At 46.4% G+C, this 18,107-nt stretch overlaps 1 protein-coding gene across 5 annotated transcripts in view; it reads right to left on the bottom strand.

Moving 5' to 3' along the window:
• Positions 1-18,107, bottom strand: part of ARMC9 (armadillo repeat containing 9) — a 194,448-nt gene that overhangs the window by 13,136 nt on the left and 163,205 nt on the right. For all 5 annotated transcript variants that reach the window (XM_029065519.2, XM_029065493.2, XM_029065511.2 and 2 more), the window contains 2 exons: positions 9,572-9,687; positions 6,588-6,715 (listed from right to left, as the gene is read on the bottom strand). In XM_029065519.2, coding sequence (XP_028921352.1) covers positions 6,588-6,715; positions 9,572-9,687 — 244 coding nt within the window. The remainder of the gene's footprint in view (positions 1-6,587; positions 6,716-9,571; positions 9,688-18,107) is intronic.

Below are 18,107 nucleotides of genomic sequence, written 5' to 3'. Positions count from 1 at the left end.
CCAGCCTCAGGGAGGATCAATCCCTGAGTATTTATTATCCCTGAGTAAAGCCTCAGTATTTATTGAGTGCTGATTGTGGGCAGAGCACTGTACTAAGTGCTAGGGAGAGTACAAAAAATTAAAGCAACCTACCCAAAGACCTTCTAGCTCCTCACCGACGTGAACGGCTTCTAGGAACATTTTCAGACTAAAGGATGCGACTGAGCAAGAAGCCGTTGGCTGCGCTACCAGCAATTCTCCCTGTGAATTATCCCCGGCTTTCCCCTCCTCGTCAGGAAGAGGCCTGAATAAACAGACCTCACACTGGGCCTGAAAGTGAGCGGATTTGGCTTCTGGCACTTGGGTGAAGGAAGTGGATTCCAAAGGCCAGGACCCAAGAGGAAGGGGCAGGAGCCGGGGAGACAGCAGGGGGGTGATGGCCCTGACTTCTGGCCCTGTGGAGAGGTCAGTAGTTGGCACTAAAGTGGCCTACATTGGCATCTTTTTCTCTGCTCTGGGAAGGGCTAGGGTCCATTCATCCTCTGTGAACAACTCAGTCTTGGATCACTTCCAGCAAGGCTGAGAAATAATCTGACCTGAAACAGTTGAACTCTCTTTGGGATGATGAGAACAGGTATTAACCCCACATATTGGTCTAAATTTAATAATAATAACAATAATGATGGTATTTGTTAAGCACTTACTATGCGTCAAGCTCTGTTCTAAATGCTGGGGTAGATACAACTTAATCAGGTTGGACACAGTCCCTGTCCCACATGGGGCTCACAGTCTCAATCCCCATTTTATAGATGAGGTAACTGAGGCACAGCGAAGTTAAGTGACTTGCCCAAGGTCACATAGCAAATGGTGGAGTCAGAATTGGAAGCCAGGTCCTCTGACTCCCAGGCCCCTGCTCTATCCACTAGGCCTTGCTGCTTCCCAAACTTCTAGCTCTACTTTCTAAACTTTTAGCTCTTAGATTCAGAGTTCAGAGAAAGTTCATTTAGGTGGAGAAAAGAGAGATTTATGCTATCTGGAGCTCCTGGAGGGGAGTGATAGTAGTACTAGGATTTATTAAGTGTTTTCTGTGTGTAGAGCACTGTATTAAGCCCTGGGATAAAATGCACAGGTGAGAATTAAGACACGATCCCTGGGACTCCAGGGGTTCGCATCTAAAAATGAGATGGGTAAGGATTTGATAACAGACACAGTAGGAAGGGTTAAATAACGAAAATCGCGGAAAGCAGCATTATCTAATGGAAATGAAAGGGCCTGGAAGTCAGAGGTCCTGGGTTCTAATTTCCGTTCTGCCACTTATCCGCTGTGTGATCTTAGGCAAGTCACTTAAGTTAATAATAATAATAATGTTGGTATTTGTTAAGCGCTTACTATGTGCCAAGCACTGTTCGAAGCGCTGGGGTAGACATAGGGGAATCAGGTTGTCCCATGTGGGGCTCACAGTCTTAATCCCCATTTTACAGATGAGGGAACTGAGGCACAGAGAAGTTAAGTGACTTGCCCACAGTCACACAGCCGACAAGTGGTAGAGCTGGGATTCGAACTCATGAGCCCTGACTCCAAAGCCCGTGCTCTTTCCACTGAGCCACGCTGCTTCTCTGTGTCGCGGTTCCCTCACCTGCAAAATGGAGATTTAATAGCTGTTCTCTCTGTTCTCCCTCCTACCTACTCTGTGAGCTTCCTGTAGGACATGTAGAGAAGCAGCATGGCTCAGTGGAAAGAGCCCGGGCTTGGGAGTCAGAGGTCATGGGTTTGAATCCCGGCTATGCCCCTTGTTAGCTGTGTGACTGTGGGCAAGTCACTTAACTTCTCTGTGCCTCAGTTCTCTCATCTGGGAAATGGGGATGAAGACTGTGAGCCTCATGTGGGACAACCTCGTTACCCTGTATCTACCCCAGCGCTTAGAACAGTGCTCTACACATAGTGAGCGCTTAACAAATACCAACATTATTATTATCCTGTATCTACCCCTGCACTTCCTACAGTGCTTGGCATATAGTAAGCGCTTAACAAATTCCACAATCATCAATACAAAACAGCATAAAAATACAAAGTCCAACAAGGCTTGGGGGACACAGAACCTTTATAAGGCCTTCTACATCTTTCTTTTTTTTTAGTGGTATTTTTAAGCACTAAGTATAATATAATCAGATGAGGCACCGTCCCCGTCACACACGAGGCTCATAGTCTAAAGAGGGAGGGAGGCTGTGTGTTGCCCTTGCATAAATCCCTCGCGTCCCGGCAGGACCACGGCATGGTGGGAACGGGGACCCTGGCTGTCGTGATGGGAAGGGGTTTCCGGTAGTTTCGCCCCGCAATCCGTTGGAGAGAGAGGCTGAGAGTGACACTGCTGCTTTTTAAACTTCCTGTGGCCCTGCCTGCCCTGGTTGTGTTGGAAGCCGTGGCCTGGGGCGTTACGGTGGAAAGGTGGTGACCTGGCTTGACGGTGCAGTGGAGCGTCAGTTTTCCTTCTGCTTAGAGTCTCCCTAGTGTTCGGCACTCGATCATTCAACCAATGGTATTTACTGAGGGTCTACTGCATTTAGAACATTCATTAATAAAAATAATAATGTTGGTATTTGTTAAGCGCTTACTATGTGCAGAGCACTGTTCTAAGCGCTGGGGTAGATACAGAGGAATCAGGTTGTCCCACGTGAGGCTCACAGTTAATCTCCATTTTACAGATGAGGTAACTGAGGCCCAGAGAAGTTAAGTGACCTGCCCACAGGCACACAGCTGACAAGTGGCAGAGCCGGGATTCGAACCCATGACCTCTGACTCCCAAGCCCGGGCTCTTTCCACTGAGCCACGCCGCTTCTCAAATGAATGCGTGAATAATTATTATCTGAGACAGTCCAAGAGGTAGAAAGACCAGCCCAAAGTGTGACTAAATGTTTCTGACAGTGGAACAGTAGGTGCTGAGTTTAATACCGCAGACCTTGAGGAGGGTTTGGAGCCCTCATTGCTTTCCTGAGTTAAGCTGGATCCGAGGAACAGTCAGTCTTTCCAGAGCACTGTACTAAGCGCTTGGGAAAGTACAATACGGCAATAGTGAGAATCCCTGCCCACAACGAGCTCAAAGTTTAGAAGACTGTACTAAACAACTGGGTAGAAGACACAATCCCTGCCCACTGGATCTTACAATATAATGGTTTACTGGAGAGTTTTTTTCCTCTGGAGGAAAGCTTGGGTGTTTTAATTACCGCCAATCTGACCCCAGGAATCCACTTAAGAGTTTCATGTGGTTCTAAATACATGCCAATAAGTTGCATATGGTAGCTGAGTGCTCTATTGACATCCAGAGTTTCAGGTAAGCAAGAATTACAGTTGCTCTGCAGAGCCCTTGGTTTCTCTGGGAACGCAGACACTCTTTTCTTAGTATCGTAGCACGAGTGGTATTTATGAGCAACATTCTCACTTCCTGCAGCATATTTTAGTTCTCACCTGTGTAACTCAACTGTGTTATTTCCATCTTGGAGCTCTGAGATTGAATCAATAACAAGAGATATTAAGTTCCCAAAGAGTTCTCCTATCCAGAAACTTGTCCTGCTCCCAACTCCGTTTTTTACCCTTCTTTATCATACATGTGCATCAGATATTGGATTCCTGTGTGGAAATCCTTGCTTTTCCCTCTGCATAATCCTCTCATTTCCTTCTGGACGCTCCCAAAACAATACAACCTGCTTTGAGCTCTATGGATTCAAAGCAGATTTTTTTCCCTGCTGAAAATCCCCATTTGCATGTTCAAAGGATATTTCATTAGAAGCTCTGAATATTTTTGTCCTTTTCTTCTAACTTCGGTTCCAAGCTTTTAAGTAGCCTGGCATTTCCCTGTATTCAATCCTGAAATTCCACTCCTGGAATTTTTAGAAGCCCAACCCGTTTGATCCCAGGTCTACATCACTCTTAGAACACTATTAGGAGATCTTGCTTCTAGTACCTCTTTCTAACCATTAGCTATGGTCCGTTTGAGGGCCAAACTAATATTTTCTGGGACACTTTGGATCTTCCTACCTCAACGATCTCCTATTACAACTCAGCCCACCAGTTCGCTCCTCTAACGGCAGCCGAATCTCTGTACTTCGATCTTACCTATCCCGCCGCCGCCGACCTATGCCTCTTGCTCTGTGACCTGAAACTCCCTCCCCCTTCAGATCTAACAGATCACCCAAAAGTCCCCTTAAAATCACATCTCCTCCGAGAGGCCAGCCCTGATTAAGCCCTTTTCTCCGTTCCTTCTTTGTCATCTATGCACTCGGATCTGTACTTCATGTCTTTATATGGGATTTGTGAAGTGCTTGCAATGTGCCGGATACTTTTCTAAGGGCTGGGGTAGATACAAGCTAATCTAGTTGGACACGGTCCCTGTCCCACATGGGGCTCACAGTCTTAATCCCCACTGTACAGATGAGGTAACTGAGGCATGGAGAAGTCAAATGACTTGCCCAAGGTCACCCAGCAGTCATGTGGCAGGGCTGGGATGAATCCAGTCCTTCTGACGCCCGGCCCGTGCTACAGCCACTAGGCCACATATCCTTATCATCTGCCATTTCCCTTATCTGTAATTTACTGTAATGACAGTCTGCCCTTGTAGACTGTAAATCCCTTTGGGCATGAATCGTGTCTACCAATTCTATCGCATTTACTTTCCCAAGCGACTGTGGACCCTATGTGGGGCAGGGACTGTGCCCAGCTACCCCAGCATTTAGAACAGTGCCTGGCACATAGTAAGCACTTAACAAATACTACATTCTTCTTCTTCTTCTTATCGAGCACAAAGTACAGTGCTCTGCACACAATAAGCACTCAAAATCACTACTGATTGATAAAAATACCATCGATTCCTATTTTTCTTAAGATAAGTGAAGGTTTTCATTTTCCCTCCCTTTTCACATTAATAGTACCGTTCACTGGACGAAGGCTGAAAGTCAAAATGGATCCATACATACTGGTGGGCGGGACCGAGTCATTCACAGGAGCCCAGCTATTTGGCTAAGGCCAGGTGTTGAGTTCCTGTGTGGCGGGAGAGTAAGGCATTTCAAACTGGCCACAGTGGTGGCGAGACTTTGGCTCACCCTGCAGTCTGGTGTAGACGAGGGGATTACCACCGGTTCCTGAACTGGGCCACAGGCTTTTCCCCGTCCTTACCCTGGAGCGGCAGCCCCCGTGCCCTGCCCAGAGAACCACCGGCTCATCATGGGAACGTTCAACGCTTCCGGTGGCTGATACCTGGCTGGCATGATGCAGCCCGGGCCCCTGCCTTAGCCTTGGGAAGGGGTTGGTGCCACAACGGGGCCACGTCCACACAATAATAATAATAATTGAGGTACTGAAGTGCTCACTATGTGCCTGGCACTGTACTAAGTACTTAGAAACAAGCAACTAGGGTTGGACAGAGTCCCTGTCCCACGTGGGGCGCACAGTCTCGATCCTCATTTTACAGATGAGGAAAGTGAGGCCCAGAGAACAACAACAACAATTATGGCATTTGTTAAGCGCTCACTAGGTGCCGAGCACTGTTCTAAGCGCTGGGGTAGATACAAGGTCATCAGGTTGTCCCACGTGGGGCTCACATTCTTAATCCCCATTTTACAGATGAGGTAACTGAGGCACGGAGAAGTTAAGTGGCTTGCCCGAGGTTATACAGCAGACAAGTGGCGGAGCCACGATTAGAACCCGTGTCCTCTGACTCCCAAGCCCGTGCTCTTTCCACTAAGAAATGCTGCTTTTCAAGTGAAGTGCCTTGCCTAAGGTCACACATCAGACCTCAAATCTGCCATTGACTCTCCCCCCCTTCAAAGCCTTAATGAAGGCACATCTCCTCCAAGAGGCCTTCCTAGACTAAGCCCCACTTTTCCTCATCTCCCGCTCCCTTCTGCGTCGCCCTGACTTGTTCCTTTTGCTCTTCCTCCCTCTCCCTGCCCCAAGGCATTTATGTATATATCTGTCATTTGATTTATTTGTATTGATGTCTGTTTATTCATACTGATGGCTTTCTCCCCCCTCTAGACTGCGAGCTTGTTGTGGGCAGGGATCGTCACTCCTTATTGTTGTACTGTACTTTCCCAAGCGCTTAATACAGTGCTCTGCAGACGGTGAGCGCTTAATAAATACGACTGAATGAATGAAGTGGCGGAACCGAGGAAGAACCCATGACTGCCCAGGCCCTGCGTTGGGGAGACAATCATTAAAAGAAATTACAGATGGAGGAAATGGCAGAGTATAAGGATATGGGCACAAGTGCCGTGGGGATGAGGGTGAGATGAAAAAGAGAGCTGGCTTTGAAAGAATTCAAATCGGAATGGGCGTCCCGACACTCACTCAATTACCGGTGTTCCATTCTGGATCTTTCCACCTTACTCCACCCTGGCGCTGGACCATAATTCCTAATTTTCCAAATGCTCCACCTGGCCCTATGAGCGGTCTAACTCTGGCGATCCAAGTTCATGGCTAGCAACCGGGCCTTCCGCATTCCAACCACAAACCATCGGGTAATAGAAAGCGAGCTGCTGAGCCTCTCTGGATTGTAGGGTATTAAACATCATCAACGACAGCATCGACAGTGGCTTTTTTTTTTTCTAAATTCTTACATGCAGAGGAAATGCAAAAGTCAGAAATGCTGGACCTGCCCCCGCTGCCGGTGGGAGGGCACGCAGCCTGGAATCTTCCACTTCTACCTTGGTTTGCTGCATAGGGAGAAATAAGATGATTTTCCAGTCTGGAGGAAAAAAAAAATTGGAAGTACAGAGTAATGAATTCAGTCATTCAGTCACACAGTAGGAAATGCTAACTCTCATTTAGCATCTTGAAACTCACAAACAAATACTGGAGATGCAGTATATAACAGTATACTTAATCTATAGGGGCATTTGGGTGACACAGGTTAGTGGAAACCATTACCAGAAGAGATGAGATTGTTCAAACTTCCAAAGATGATTAAAAAGCATGAGGAGAAACACAAAACGTCTATCTCTATCAAGAGATAAAGCAACAGCAATAGGGACACTCGTATCTTTTTTTTTAAATGGTATTCATTAAGTGCTTACTATGTGCCAGGTACTGTACTAAGTGCTGGGGTAGATACAAGTTAATCAGGTTGGACACAGCCCATGTTCCATATGGGGCTCCTGGTCTCATATTCCTCCATGTTCCCATTTTACAGATGAGGTCACTGAGACATAGAGAAGCAAAGTGACTTGCCCCAGGTCACACAGCAGAGAAGTGTCAGAACCGGGATTAGAACTCGCTTCTTTCCGACTCCCAGGCTCGTGCTCTATCCATTAGGCCATGCTGCTTCTCAACTGCTTCACAATCTGATACTTACTTGAAATCTGACAGGGATTTATTGCCATTGTTCTGGTTCTTGTCTGCCTGTCTCCCCCGATTAGACTGTAAGTCCGTCAAAGGGCAGGGACTGTCTCTATCTGTTACCGATTTGTACATTCCAAGCGCTTAGTACAGTGCTCTGCACATAGTAAGCGCTCAATAAATACTATTGAACGAATTCAAGGCCGTACAGACATGTCGGTTTTTTTATTTAAATTAATTTGGGGGTATACTGAGCTCAAGATTGAAAGCTGCTACTTGTTTGCATTCAGGGAGGAGTAGCAGGGGTTGGGAGGATGAGGGGATGTAGCAAATGGGTTGTTGAAATCAGAGACTATTCAACCATGAGACCAGAAAAGTCTAGAAACAAATCTTAGCTATTATTGATTAAATCACTTGAATGTTGCATCCAAATAAAAACCTCCCTCCACTATCACTGAAAATAATCGTCAAAATTGGACTGTGAGAGCAATGATTTTTCAATGGAGAAATATCTGAACACCTGAGTGTTTGGAAGCAGAGGAAGATGGGAAGATGATGATGGTATTTGTTAAGCGCTTACTATGTGCCAAGCACTTTTATTCATGAAATAACTTCCGATGATTGTCCATCAATCAATCATATTTATCGAGTGCTTACTGTGTGCAGACCACCTCTGCACCAAACAGAAACTTCTTACCATCAGCTCTAATAATAATGTTGGTATTTGTTAAGCGCTTACTATGTGCAGAGCACTGTTCTAAGCGCGGGGGTAGATACAGGGTAATCAGGTTGTCCCACGTGAGCCTCACAGTTAATCCCCATTTTACAGATGAGGTAACTGAGGCCCAGAGAAGTGAAGTGACTTGCCCACGGTCACACAGCTGACAAGTGGCAGAGCCGGGAGTCGAACTCATGACCTCTGACTCCGAAGCCCAGGTTCTTTTCCACTGAGCCACGCTGCTCTAAAGCACTCAATCAGCTCATCCCATCCAACCTCACCTCACTGATCTCCTACTACAGCCCGGCCTGCGTACTCCGCTCCTCTAGAGCCAGCTCACTCACTATGCCCCGATCTCGTCTCCGTCGCCGCCCATGTCCTCTTTCCCACGTCCTCCCCGTAGCCTGGAACTCCCTCCCCTTCCATATATGCCGGACCGCCACCGTCTCTGCCTTCAGAGCATTACAGGGGTCACATCTCCTCCAAGAGCTTTTCCCCGATGAAGCCCTCTTTTCTCCGGCTCGCTCTCCCTTCTGTGTCTATGCACTTGGATCTGTGACTTTTGAACAGTTGATATTCATTCCACCCCCTATCCCACAGCACTTAGGTACATAGGTTTAAATTATATATTACAAATTACTATTTATTTATGTTAATGTCTAGACCAACGTACAGTCCCCCTCTAGCCTGTAAACTCGTTATGGACAGGGAATGTGTTCTCTAATTCTGTTGTACTGCACTCTCCCAAGTGCTCAGTACAGTGCTCTGAACATAGCAGCTGCTCAACAAATAACATTGATCGACTGATTGGGAGATAAGAGAGTTGGTAGGCACGTTCCCTGCCCACAACGAGCTTACAGTCTAGAGGGGGAGGCAGACATCAATACAAATATATTACAGATATCTTTATAAGTGCTGAGGGGCGGTGGGATGAATAAAGGGAGCAAATCCAAGCGCAAGGGCGAGGCAGGAGGGAGCGGGAGAAGAAGAAAGAAGGGCTTAGTCGGGGAAGGCCTCTTGGAGGAGATGTGATTTTAATAAGGGCCTGAAGATGGGGAGAGTGATCGTCCGTTGGATCGGCACATAGTGAGCGCTTAACAAATACCATCATTATCATTATCACATGAAGATAGAGGGTTTTCCAGGTCAGAGACAGGTCACGAATGGGAGGCTGGAAGCAAGATAGAAAAGATGAAGGTAAAGGGGAGTAAGCTGGCATTAGGGGAGTGAAGTGTGCGGGTTGGGTTGTAGTGCAAAATCAGGGAGGTAAGGTAGAAGGGGCCAAGGTGAGTGAGTGCTTTAAAGGCGCCTCTGTTTGATGCAGAGGTAGATGGGCACCGCTGAAGCTTCTTTAGGAGTGGGGAAACAGTGACTGAACTGTTTCTGTAGAAACATGATCCGGGCAGCGGACTGAAGTACGGACTGAAATGGGGGGAGTCAGGAGGCCGGGAGGTCAGCAAGGAGGCCGATGCAGTAATCATCTTGCATTGCACTGATTCAAAAGAGAGCATAAGGTCATTGACTCTGGAACAATAATCCCAGACTTACATTGGATATTCAGTCTTGTGATAGCCTGGAGTGACCGGTCGTGGTAGGGGCTCCTTGACGGTCTGCTGAACACCGGAAAGGCCTCTCCTCTTTGCCGTGTCAACGTTGGTCATTATCTAGCACATATGGATGAGAACTCAGCTCAAGCAAATCTATATGCAGGACACGGCTGAAATTTGATGACTGTTCCCATGAATAATAATAACAATAATAATGGTATTTGTTAAGTGCTCCCTATGTGACAAGCACTATTCTACACGCTGGGGCAGATACAAGGTAGTCAGGTTGTCCCATGAGGGGCTCACATTTTACAGATGAGGTAACTGAGGTACAGAGAAGTGAAGTGACTTGCCCAAAGTGATACAGCTGACAAGTGGCAGAGCCGGGATCAGAACCCGTGACCTCTGACTCCCAAGCCCGGGCTCTTTCCACTAAGCCAAGTATCTCAAGGGCTGAATGAAGTAGAACCTTAGGCCAATTATTTGGATATTTCAAGAAAAGGCATCTATTTTTGACGGGTGAGATGACTACTTGGCAAAAATGATCAAAATTAACTTTCTGCATTGAGCAAATTGCACGGTCGTTGTGGCCAGAGAATGTGTCTGTTTATTGTTACAGTGTATTCTCCCAAGGACTCAGTACAGTGCTCTGCACACAGTAAGTGCTCAATAAATACGAGTGAATGAATGAGTGAATTCTACCCCAGAGGAAGATAGTGATTTGGGGAGGGAACTATATTGTAATTCAATTTCAGCCAATTTCCATTTATTATCATTACAGTATTTGTTAAGCGCTTACTATGGCCCAAGCACTGTTCTAAGGACTGGGGTAGATACAAAGTAATCAGGTTGGACCCAGTCCCTGTCCCACATGGGGCTCACAATCTAAGCGGGAGGAAGAGAACAAATATTGAATCGCGAATCCACAGATGAAGAAACTGAAGCACAGAGAACTCAAGTAGCCTGACCATGACTCCCAAGCCTGTATTCTTTCCACTAGGCCACACTGCTTCTCTATTCTACAACCTATTTTTACTAAAAATGAACACAAAAGTACCTAACTTGGGTGTAATGCAGCTCCCACCTGCACACAAAGTGCATTTCACATCTACTCCGGACACAGGACCAATAATGATCATGAAATTAGTTATCCACATTTAAAAACTGACTTATTAATGACTTTTGCATACTGTCATTTATGAATTCATCTGCTAAAGCTCTGGTCTTTTTGCCTACTTCATGAAATTAGCTACTCCACTATTTCAACAAAGCCTATTGTGATGACAAAATAATAGTATTAATAGTGATGGCATTTGTTAAGCGCTTACTATGTGCCAAGCACTGTTCTAAGCACCGGGGAGGATAAAAGGTGATCAGGTTGTCCCATGTGGGGCTCACAGTCTTAATGCCCATTTTACAGAGGAGGTAGAGGTAACTGAGGCACAGAGAAGTTAAGTGACTTGCCCAAAGTCACACAGCTGACAAGCAGCAGAGCCGGGATTTGAACCCATGACCTCTGACTCCCCAGCCCGTGCTCCTTCCACTGAGCCTCGAAGACCTTTGGTAGCTAAAACAAATTCAGCAAGTCACCTGGTCATGGTTTTATTCATATTTTTATGATAAACTAGCATTCCCATGTAACGTCTTGCCACCTAAGAGAAAATCTAGAAGCAGCATGGCCTGCTGGAAAAAACAGAGTCTTGGAGTCAGAGGACCTAGCGGAGCCACTTACCTGCTGCGTGACCTTGGGCAAGTCACTAAACTTCTCTGAGCCACAGTTCCCTCATCTGTAAAATGGGGATTAAGACTGTGAGCCCCATGTGGGAAAGGGACTGTGTCCAATCTGATTATCTTGTATCTACAAAGGAGTTTAGTATAGTGCCTGGCAAAAAGTAAGCGCTTAACAAATACCATAAAGAAACTTCACAATTTTATGACTTCAGTTTGCATAAACCACTATCCAGTATTGTGTAACTATTACTCCTTTAGAAACAACATGTACAATACACTTCAATTGACTGTTTATTACAACTTTCATAAAATTACCTTTAAACAATGCTATTTATTCAGCACTTTACTATGTGCCAAACACTGTACTGAGCACTGGAGTAGAAACAAGAAAACCAGAATGATATAGCCCCATTCTCCGCCTCAGCTCAAAATCCACGAAGAAACCGAAGCCCAGTTAGGCCAAGGAAATTGCCCAAGGTATCACAGCAAGGGAATGGTAGAGACGGGACTCGAAACCAGGACTCGTGACTCCCAGTTTTGTGCTTTTTCCACTAGACTACGTTGCATCGTCTTGGCTACTTGAGTTTTCTAGCTGAAGACTTGTTTAAAAACTTAAGTTTGATTAATCAAATTCATATAAATACAGATCACCAGCTAATTTATATAATGGTTAATTTAATCAGTGATTCGCATTTGTTGAGCACTTAGTCTGGGCAGAGCACTGTACTAAGCACTTGGGAGAGCTAATGCAAGAGAATAAGCAGGCGTTCCCTGGCCACAGCGAGCTTACAGTCTGGAGGGGCAGAAATTAATATGAATAAATAATGTATATTATAAGATTTAAAAATATATATATAAGTGCTGTGGGGTTGGAGGTGGGAAGAATTCAAAATATTCAAAGGTCACAGATTGAAGTGCATAGACGATGCAGAAGGAGCGTGGCTCAGTGGAAAGAGCCCGGGCTTGGGAGTCGGAGGTCATGGGTTCGAATTCCACTCTGCCACTTGTCTGCTGTGTGACTGTGGGCAAGTCACTTAATAATAATGTTGGTATTTGTTAAGCGCTTACTATGTGCAGCGCACTGTTCTAAGCGCTGGGGTAGACACAGGGGAATCAGGTTGTCCCACGTGGGGCTCACATTCTTAATCCCCATTTTCAGATGAGGTAACTGAGGCACAGAGATGTTAAGTGACTCGCCCACAGTCACATAGCGGACAAGTGGCAGAGCTGGGATTCGAACTCATGACCTCTGACTCCAAAGCCCGTGCTCTTTCCACTGAGCCACGCTGCTTCTGTAACTCACTTCTCTGTGCCTCAGTTCCCTCATCTGAAAAATGGAGATGAAGACTGTGAGCCCCACGTGGGACAACCTGATCCCCCGTATCTACCCCAGGGCTTAGAACAGTGCTCTGCACATAGTAAGCGCTTAACAAACACCAACATTATTATTACTAGAAGGGGGAGGGAGGTGGGGAAAAGAGCCTCTTGGATGCGACCTTAGGGATGCTTTGAAGGTTGGGAGAGTGATCTGGCATATCAAACAAAAACTCCTCACTACTGGCTTTAAAGGTCTTCAACACCTTGCCCCTTTCTACCTCACCTCCCTTCTCTCCTACAGCTTAGCCTGCACACTCTGCTCCTCTGGTGCTAACCTCACTGTGCCTCCATCTCGCCTGTCTCGCCGACGACGCTTGGCCTACGTCCTATCCCTGGCCTGGAACGTCCTCTCTTCTCTCATCTGCCAATCACTTTTCCCTCCTTTAAAGCCCTACTGAAGGCACACCTCCTCCGAGAGGCCTTCCCACACTAAGCCTCACTTTTCCTCAGTTCCCCCTCCCTTCACCCTGACTCACTTCCTTTACTCTTCCCCACCCCACAGCACTTATATCCATTTGTATATATATCTATAATTCTATTTATATTGATGTCTGTTTACTTGTATTGATGTCCAACTCCTCTAGACTCTAAGCCCACTGTGGGCAGGGATTGTCCCCCTTTATTGCTGTATTGTACCAAGCGCTTAGTACAGTGCTCTGCACACAGTAAGCATTCAATAAATACGACTGAATGAATGAATATGGAGTGGGAGGGAGTTCCAGGCTAGGGAGAGGACGTGGGAAAGGGGTCAGTGGCGAGGTAGATTAGAACAGGGCACAGTGAGTACGCTGGAACTAGAGGAGCGGCATGTGTCGGCCGGGTTGTAGTAAGAGATTAATAGTAATAACATTGGTATTTGTTAAGCTCTTACTGTGTGCAGAGCACTGTTCTAAGCGCTGGGTAGATACAGGGTAATCGGGTTGTCCCACGTGGGGCTCACAGTCTTCATCCCCATTTTACAGATGAGGTAACTGAGGAACAGAGAAGTTACGTGACTTGCCCACAGTCACACAGCTGACAAGTGGCAGAGTCAGGATTCAAACTCGTGACCCCCAACTCCCGAACCTGGGCTCTTTCCACTGAGAGGCGAGGTAAGTTGGGGCAGGCTGTTTTAGTGATTTAAAGCTAATGGTAATGAATTTCTGTTTGACGCCGAGGTGGGTGGGTAGCCACTGGAAGTTCTTGAGAAATGGGGAGACAGGAACGTTGTTGTTAATAAGCGATTCGGGCAGGAGAGCGAAGTATGGATTGGAGTGGGGAGAGAAGGGAGACCGGGAGGTCAGCGAGGAGGTGAAAATAATAGTCAAGGAGGGATGGGGAAGTGTTTGGAACAGCAAGGTAGCAGTTTGGATGGAGAGGAAAGGGAGAATTTTAGCGATGTTGTGAAGGTTGAACCGACAGGATTAGGTAAAAGATTCAGTACGTGGGTGAAATGACAGAGTTGAGTCGAGGACAACACCCAGGTTACAGGTTTGTGATATCGGGAGGACAGTGGCGTTGTGTACAGTGATGGGAACGACGGAGGAGGACAGGGTTTGGCGGGAAGATATGGAGTTCAGTTTTGGGCATGTAGACTTGAGGTGTCGGCGGGACATCCAAGTAAATATGTCTTGAAGGCAGGAGGAAATGATAGATTTACAGGGAAGGAGAGAGGTCAGGGCTGGAGATGCAGATTTGGGAATCATCTGCATAGAGGTGGTAGCTGAAGCCACGGGGGCGAATCAGTTCTCCGAGGGAGTGGTGTGGAAGGAGAATAAAAGGGGACCTAGAACTGAGCCTTGAAGGACTCCTACTGACCGAGGGCAGGACGTAGAAGAGCAGCCAGCAAGAGAGCGAAGAGAGTCTGAGAGATAGGAGGAGAACCAAGAGACAGTGTCAGTGAATTCAAGGTTGGATAGAGTTTCAAGGAGAAGCACGTGGTCTACAGTGTCAAAGGCGGCTGGGAGATACAGGAAGATTAGAATGGAGTAGAGGCCGTCAGATATAATAATAATAATAATAATGTTGGTATTTGTTAAGCGCTTACTATGTGCCGAGCACTGTTCTAAGCGCTGGGATAGACAGAGGGGAATCAGCTTGTCCCACGTGGGGCTCACAGTCTTAATCCCCATTTTACAGATGAGGGAACTGAGGCACAGAGAAGTTAAGTGACTTGCCCACAGTCACACAGCCGACAAGTGGCAGAGCTGGGATTCGAACTCATGAGCCCTGACTCCAAAGCCCATGCTCTTTCCACTGAGCCACGCTGCTTCTCTAGATATGGAGAGAAGGTCATCGGTTACCTTAGGGAGGGCTGTTTCTGTGGAGTAAAGCGGGCGGAAGCCAGATTGGAGGGAATCTAGGAGAGAATTGGAGAATAGGAAGTGGAGACGGTGGGTGTAGACAATTCTCCCAAGAAGTTTGGAGAGAGATGGTAAGAGGGAGATGGGCGACAACTGGAGGGAGCCGTGAGGTCAAGGGAGGGTTTGTTTAGGAGAGGGAAGACATAGGCATGTTTGAAAGCAGTGGGGAAGAAGCTGTTAGAAAGTGAAAAACTGCAGATGACAGTCAAGGAGGGAAGAAGGGAGGGGGTGAGTGTTTTAAAATGGTTCGAAGGGATGGGTCAGAAGTAATGATAACAATGATGGCAATTTGTTAAGCGCTTACCATGCGCCAAGCACTGTTCTAAGAACTGGGTACAGGCGGAAGGGGTAGATTTCGAGAGGAGGTGAGGGATTTCATCTGGAGTTACTGCCGGGAACACGGGGAGAGTTTTAGAGGGTGGAGGAGGAGTCGGGAGATGGGAGAGGAGCAGGGGAGATTTTAGGGAGATAATACCTGATGGTTTCAAATTTGTTGCCGAAGTATGTACCCAAGTCATTAGGGGTGGGGGTCGTCGGGAGACAGGAGGTTTTAGAAGGGAGTTAAATGCTTGCTAATAGCTGGCTGACAAATTCATCTGACAGTTTCCCCCGGGGAACCAACCGAAGCATTACAGCACAGATGTATCTATTAGGTTATAATTGGACAAACACAGTCATTGTTCTCCCTAGAGATTGGGATCAGCAGGGATTGTGCTAATGAACAGAGCTTGTATTGGTACTGAGCAGCTCATCAGATGAGCTGAAGTCATTAATATTAAAGGAACACTGACAACATGAGATTTCTCTCAACTGAGGGGTGTCAGTTCAGTTCTGCCTTCAAAGGAGAGTTTAGGAGGTTCAGGTTTTTTGGTTAAGACCCTGGCGACAGCGATTGTCTGCAGTGTGACTTTCTTTCTTTGTGTGGTTTCCTTTGACTTCCAGGCTGCATGCTTTTAGCTTGCTTTACGTGTACTGACAATAGATGCACTGATATATTTGGAGTCCTCTGAGTACAGGTCGCTTCTGAAGGCAGTTTCTTGCAACCATTTGCAACACCTGGTCGTTGCAAACCCCGAGACTTTATATTGAGTTATTTCACTGTGTAGAGAAAGAGGAATCTGGTTGCTCTTATAATTTAATTCGTTTTCTGAATCTTATCCTTATGACCACAGAGTTTTGGAAACGGCTGTCCTTTTAATAAAACTACGAGCGTTAAATATGTCATTTTGGGAGGAAAATTAATTGGCCCATTGATTTACCAGTCACTACGCACGAGCGATTAACAAATCGCCAGCAAGAAAGGACCTTGTAGGGTGGGAGGAATGCTAAGAAGACCTTTGGCATTTTTTCTACTATTAACAAATAAAAAAAAATAGAGATAACTAATACCTTAAGTTGCAGTGAGGAGAAAGGGAAATTACTTATTCATTCAACTCAATAGTATTTATTGAGAGCTTACTATGTGCAGAGCACTGTACTAAGCGCTTGGAATGTACAAATCGGTAACGGATAGAGACAGTCCCTGCCCTTTGACGGGCTTACAGTCTAATCGGGGGAGACGGACAGACAAGAACAGTGGCAATAAATAGAATCAAGATAATAACACTAAGTGTATTTGTTAAGCGCTTATTATGTGTCAAGCACTCTTCTAAGCGCTTTGGGGGGGGATACAAGGTAATGAGGTTGTTCCACCTGGGGCTCACAGTCTTCATCCCCATTTTCCAGATGAGGGAACTGAAGCACAGAGAAGTGAAGGGACTTGCCCAAAGTCCCACAGATGAGAAGTGGCGGAGCTGGGATTAGAACCCACGACCTCTGACTCCCAAGCCCGGGCTCTTTCCACTGAGCCACGATGAGAGTTATCTAGCCCCCCAGGTTTGTTTTTACAGTGTCTATTCCAACACGAATGGAAAAATCCTAAAGGACTTTGCTTCCTCCTTGCAGGTATAGATGCTACGAACTTCATTATTCATTCATTCAATAGTATTTATTGAGCGTTTACTATGTGCAGAGCACTGTACTAAGCGCTTGGAATGTACAAATCGACAACAGATAGAGACAGTCCCCACCCACTGACGGGCTTATCTTGGTCTTGGTTGTGTACGCTCTATCGAAAGAGGATTCTACTATGGAAAAGCAAAGGCGGCATCCAAATGTGTCAAAATGGTTAATGTTATAATGTTAACCAACTCTGTTATATTGTTCTACTGTACTCTCCCAAGCGCTTAGTACAGTGCTCTGCACACAGTCAGTACTCCATAATTGATTGATTAAGCAGATTCACTTTCAACCAATCAATCAATGGTATTTATTGAGCACTTACAGTGTGCAGAGCAGGGTGCTACGTGGTTGGGAGTGTGTGATAACAGAGGTAGACGACACATTCCCTGCCCACAGCGAGGTGCCAATCTAAAGAGCTTACATCACTTTCTGCATGATTTCCCTTTTTGCCACATTTCTTTCCTCCACGGGGTTATAGTCCAGGGGCATATTTTAGCTCTTAGCTGATGAAGTGGGAACTTGCCAGGATTGGCAGGAAGGTGGAAGAATCCCAGCTTCAAGATAAACACTGTGGAAAGGAACGCAAAGTATCCACTTAAGGGGCAATCCACCTAACCCCCATATAATAGGAATCTGAAGATGCAGGGGCATCTCCTCAGCCCTGTGGACCCCAATGGGTTCAGCATACCACCACGACAAAGAGCACCTCTGAAACACGACAGGGGGAATGGTCAGAAGGGCACATACTGACCTAGCCTATGGGACAGGGATTGTGTCCAACTTGATTAACTATATCTACCTTAGCACGTAGAAGAGTGCTTCACAAATAAGGCAAGCGGCGTGGCTCGGTGGAAAGAGCCCGGGCTTAGGAGTCAGAGGTCATGGGTTCTAATCCTGGCTCCGCCACCTGTCAGCTGTGTGACTGTGGGCAAGTCACTTCACTTCTGGATGCCTCAGTGACCTCATCAGTAAATGGGGATTAAGACGGTGAGCCTCACATGGGACAACCTGATTACCCTGTATCAACCCCAGCGCTTAGAACAGTGCTTGGCACATAGTAAGCGCTTAACAAATACCAATATTATT

This window comes from Ornithorhynchus anatinus, chromosome 1 (assembly GCF_004115215.2).
Source record: "Ornithorhynchus anatinus isolate Pmale09 chromosome 1, mOrnAna1.pri.v4, whole genome shotgun sequence".
NCBI classification, from domain to species: Eukaryota; Metazoa; Chordata; class Mammalia; order Monotremata; family Ornithorhynchidae; genus Ornithorhynchus; species Ornithorhynchus anatinus.
Note: the sequence above shows the minus strand (reverse complement) of the source record. Positions and strands in the feature narration are given on the sequence as shown.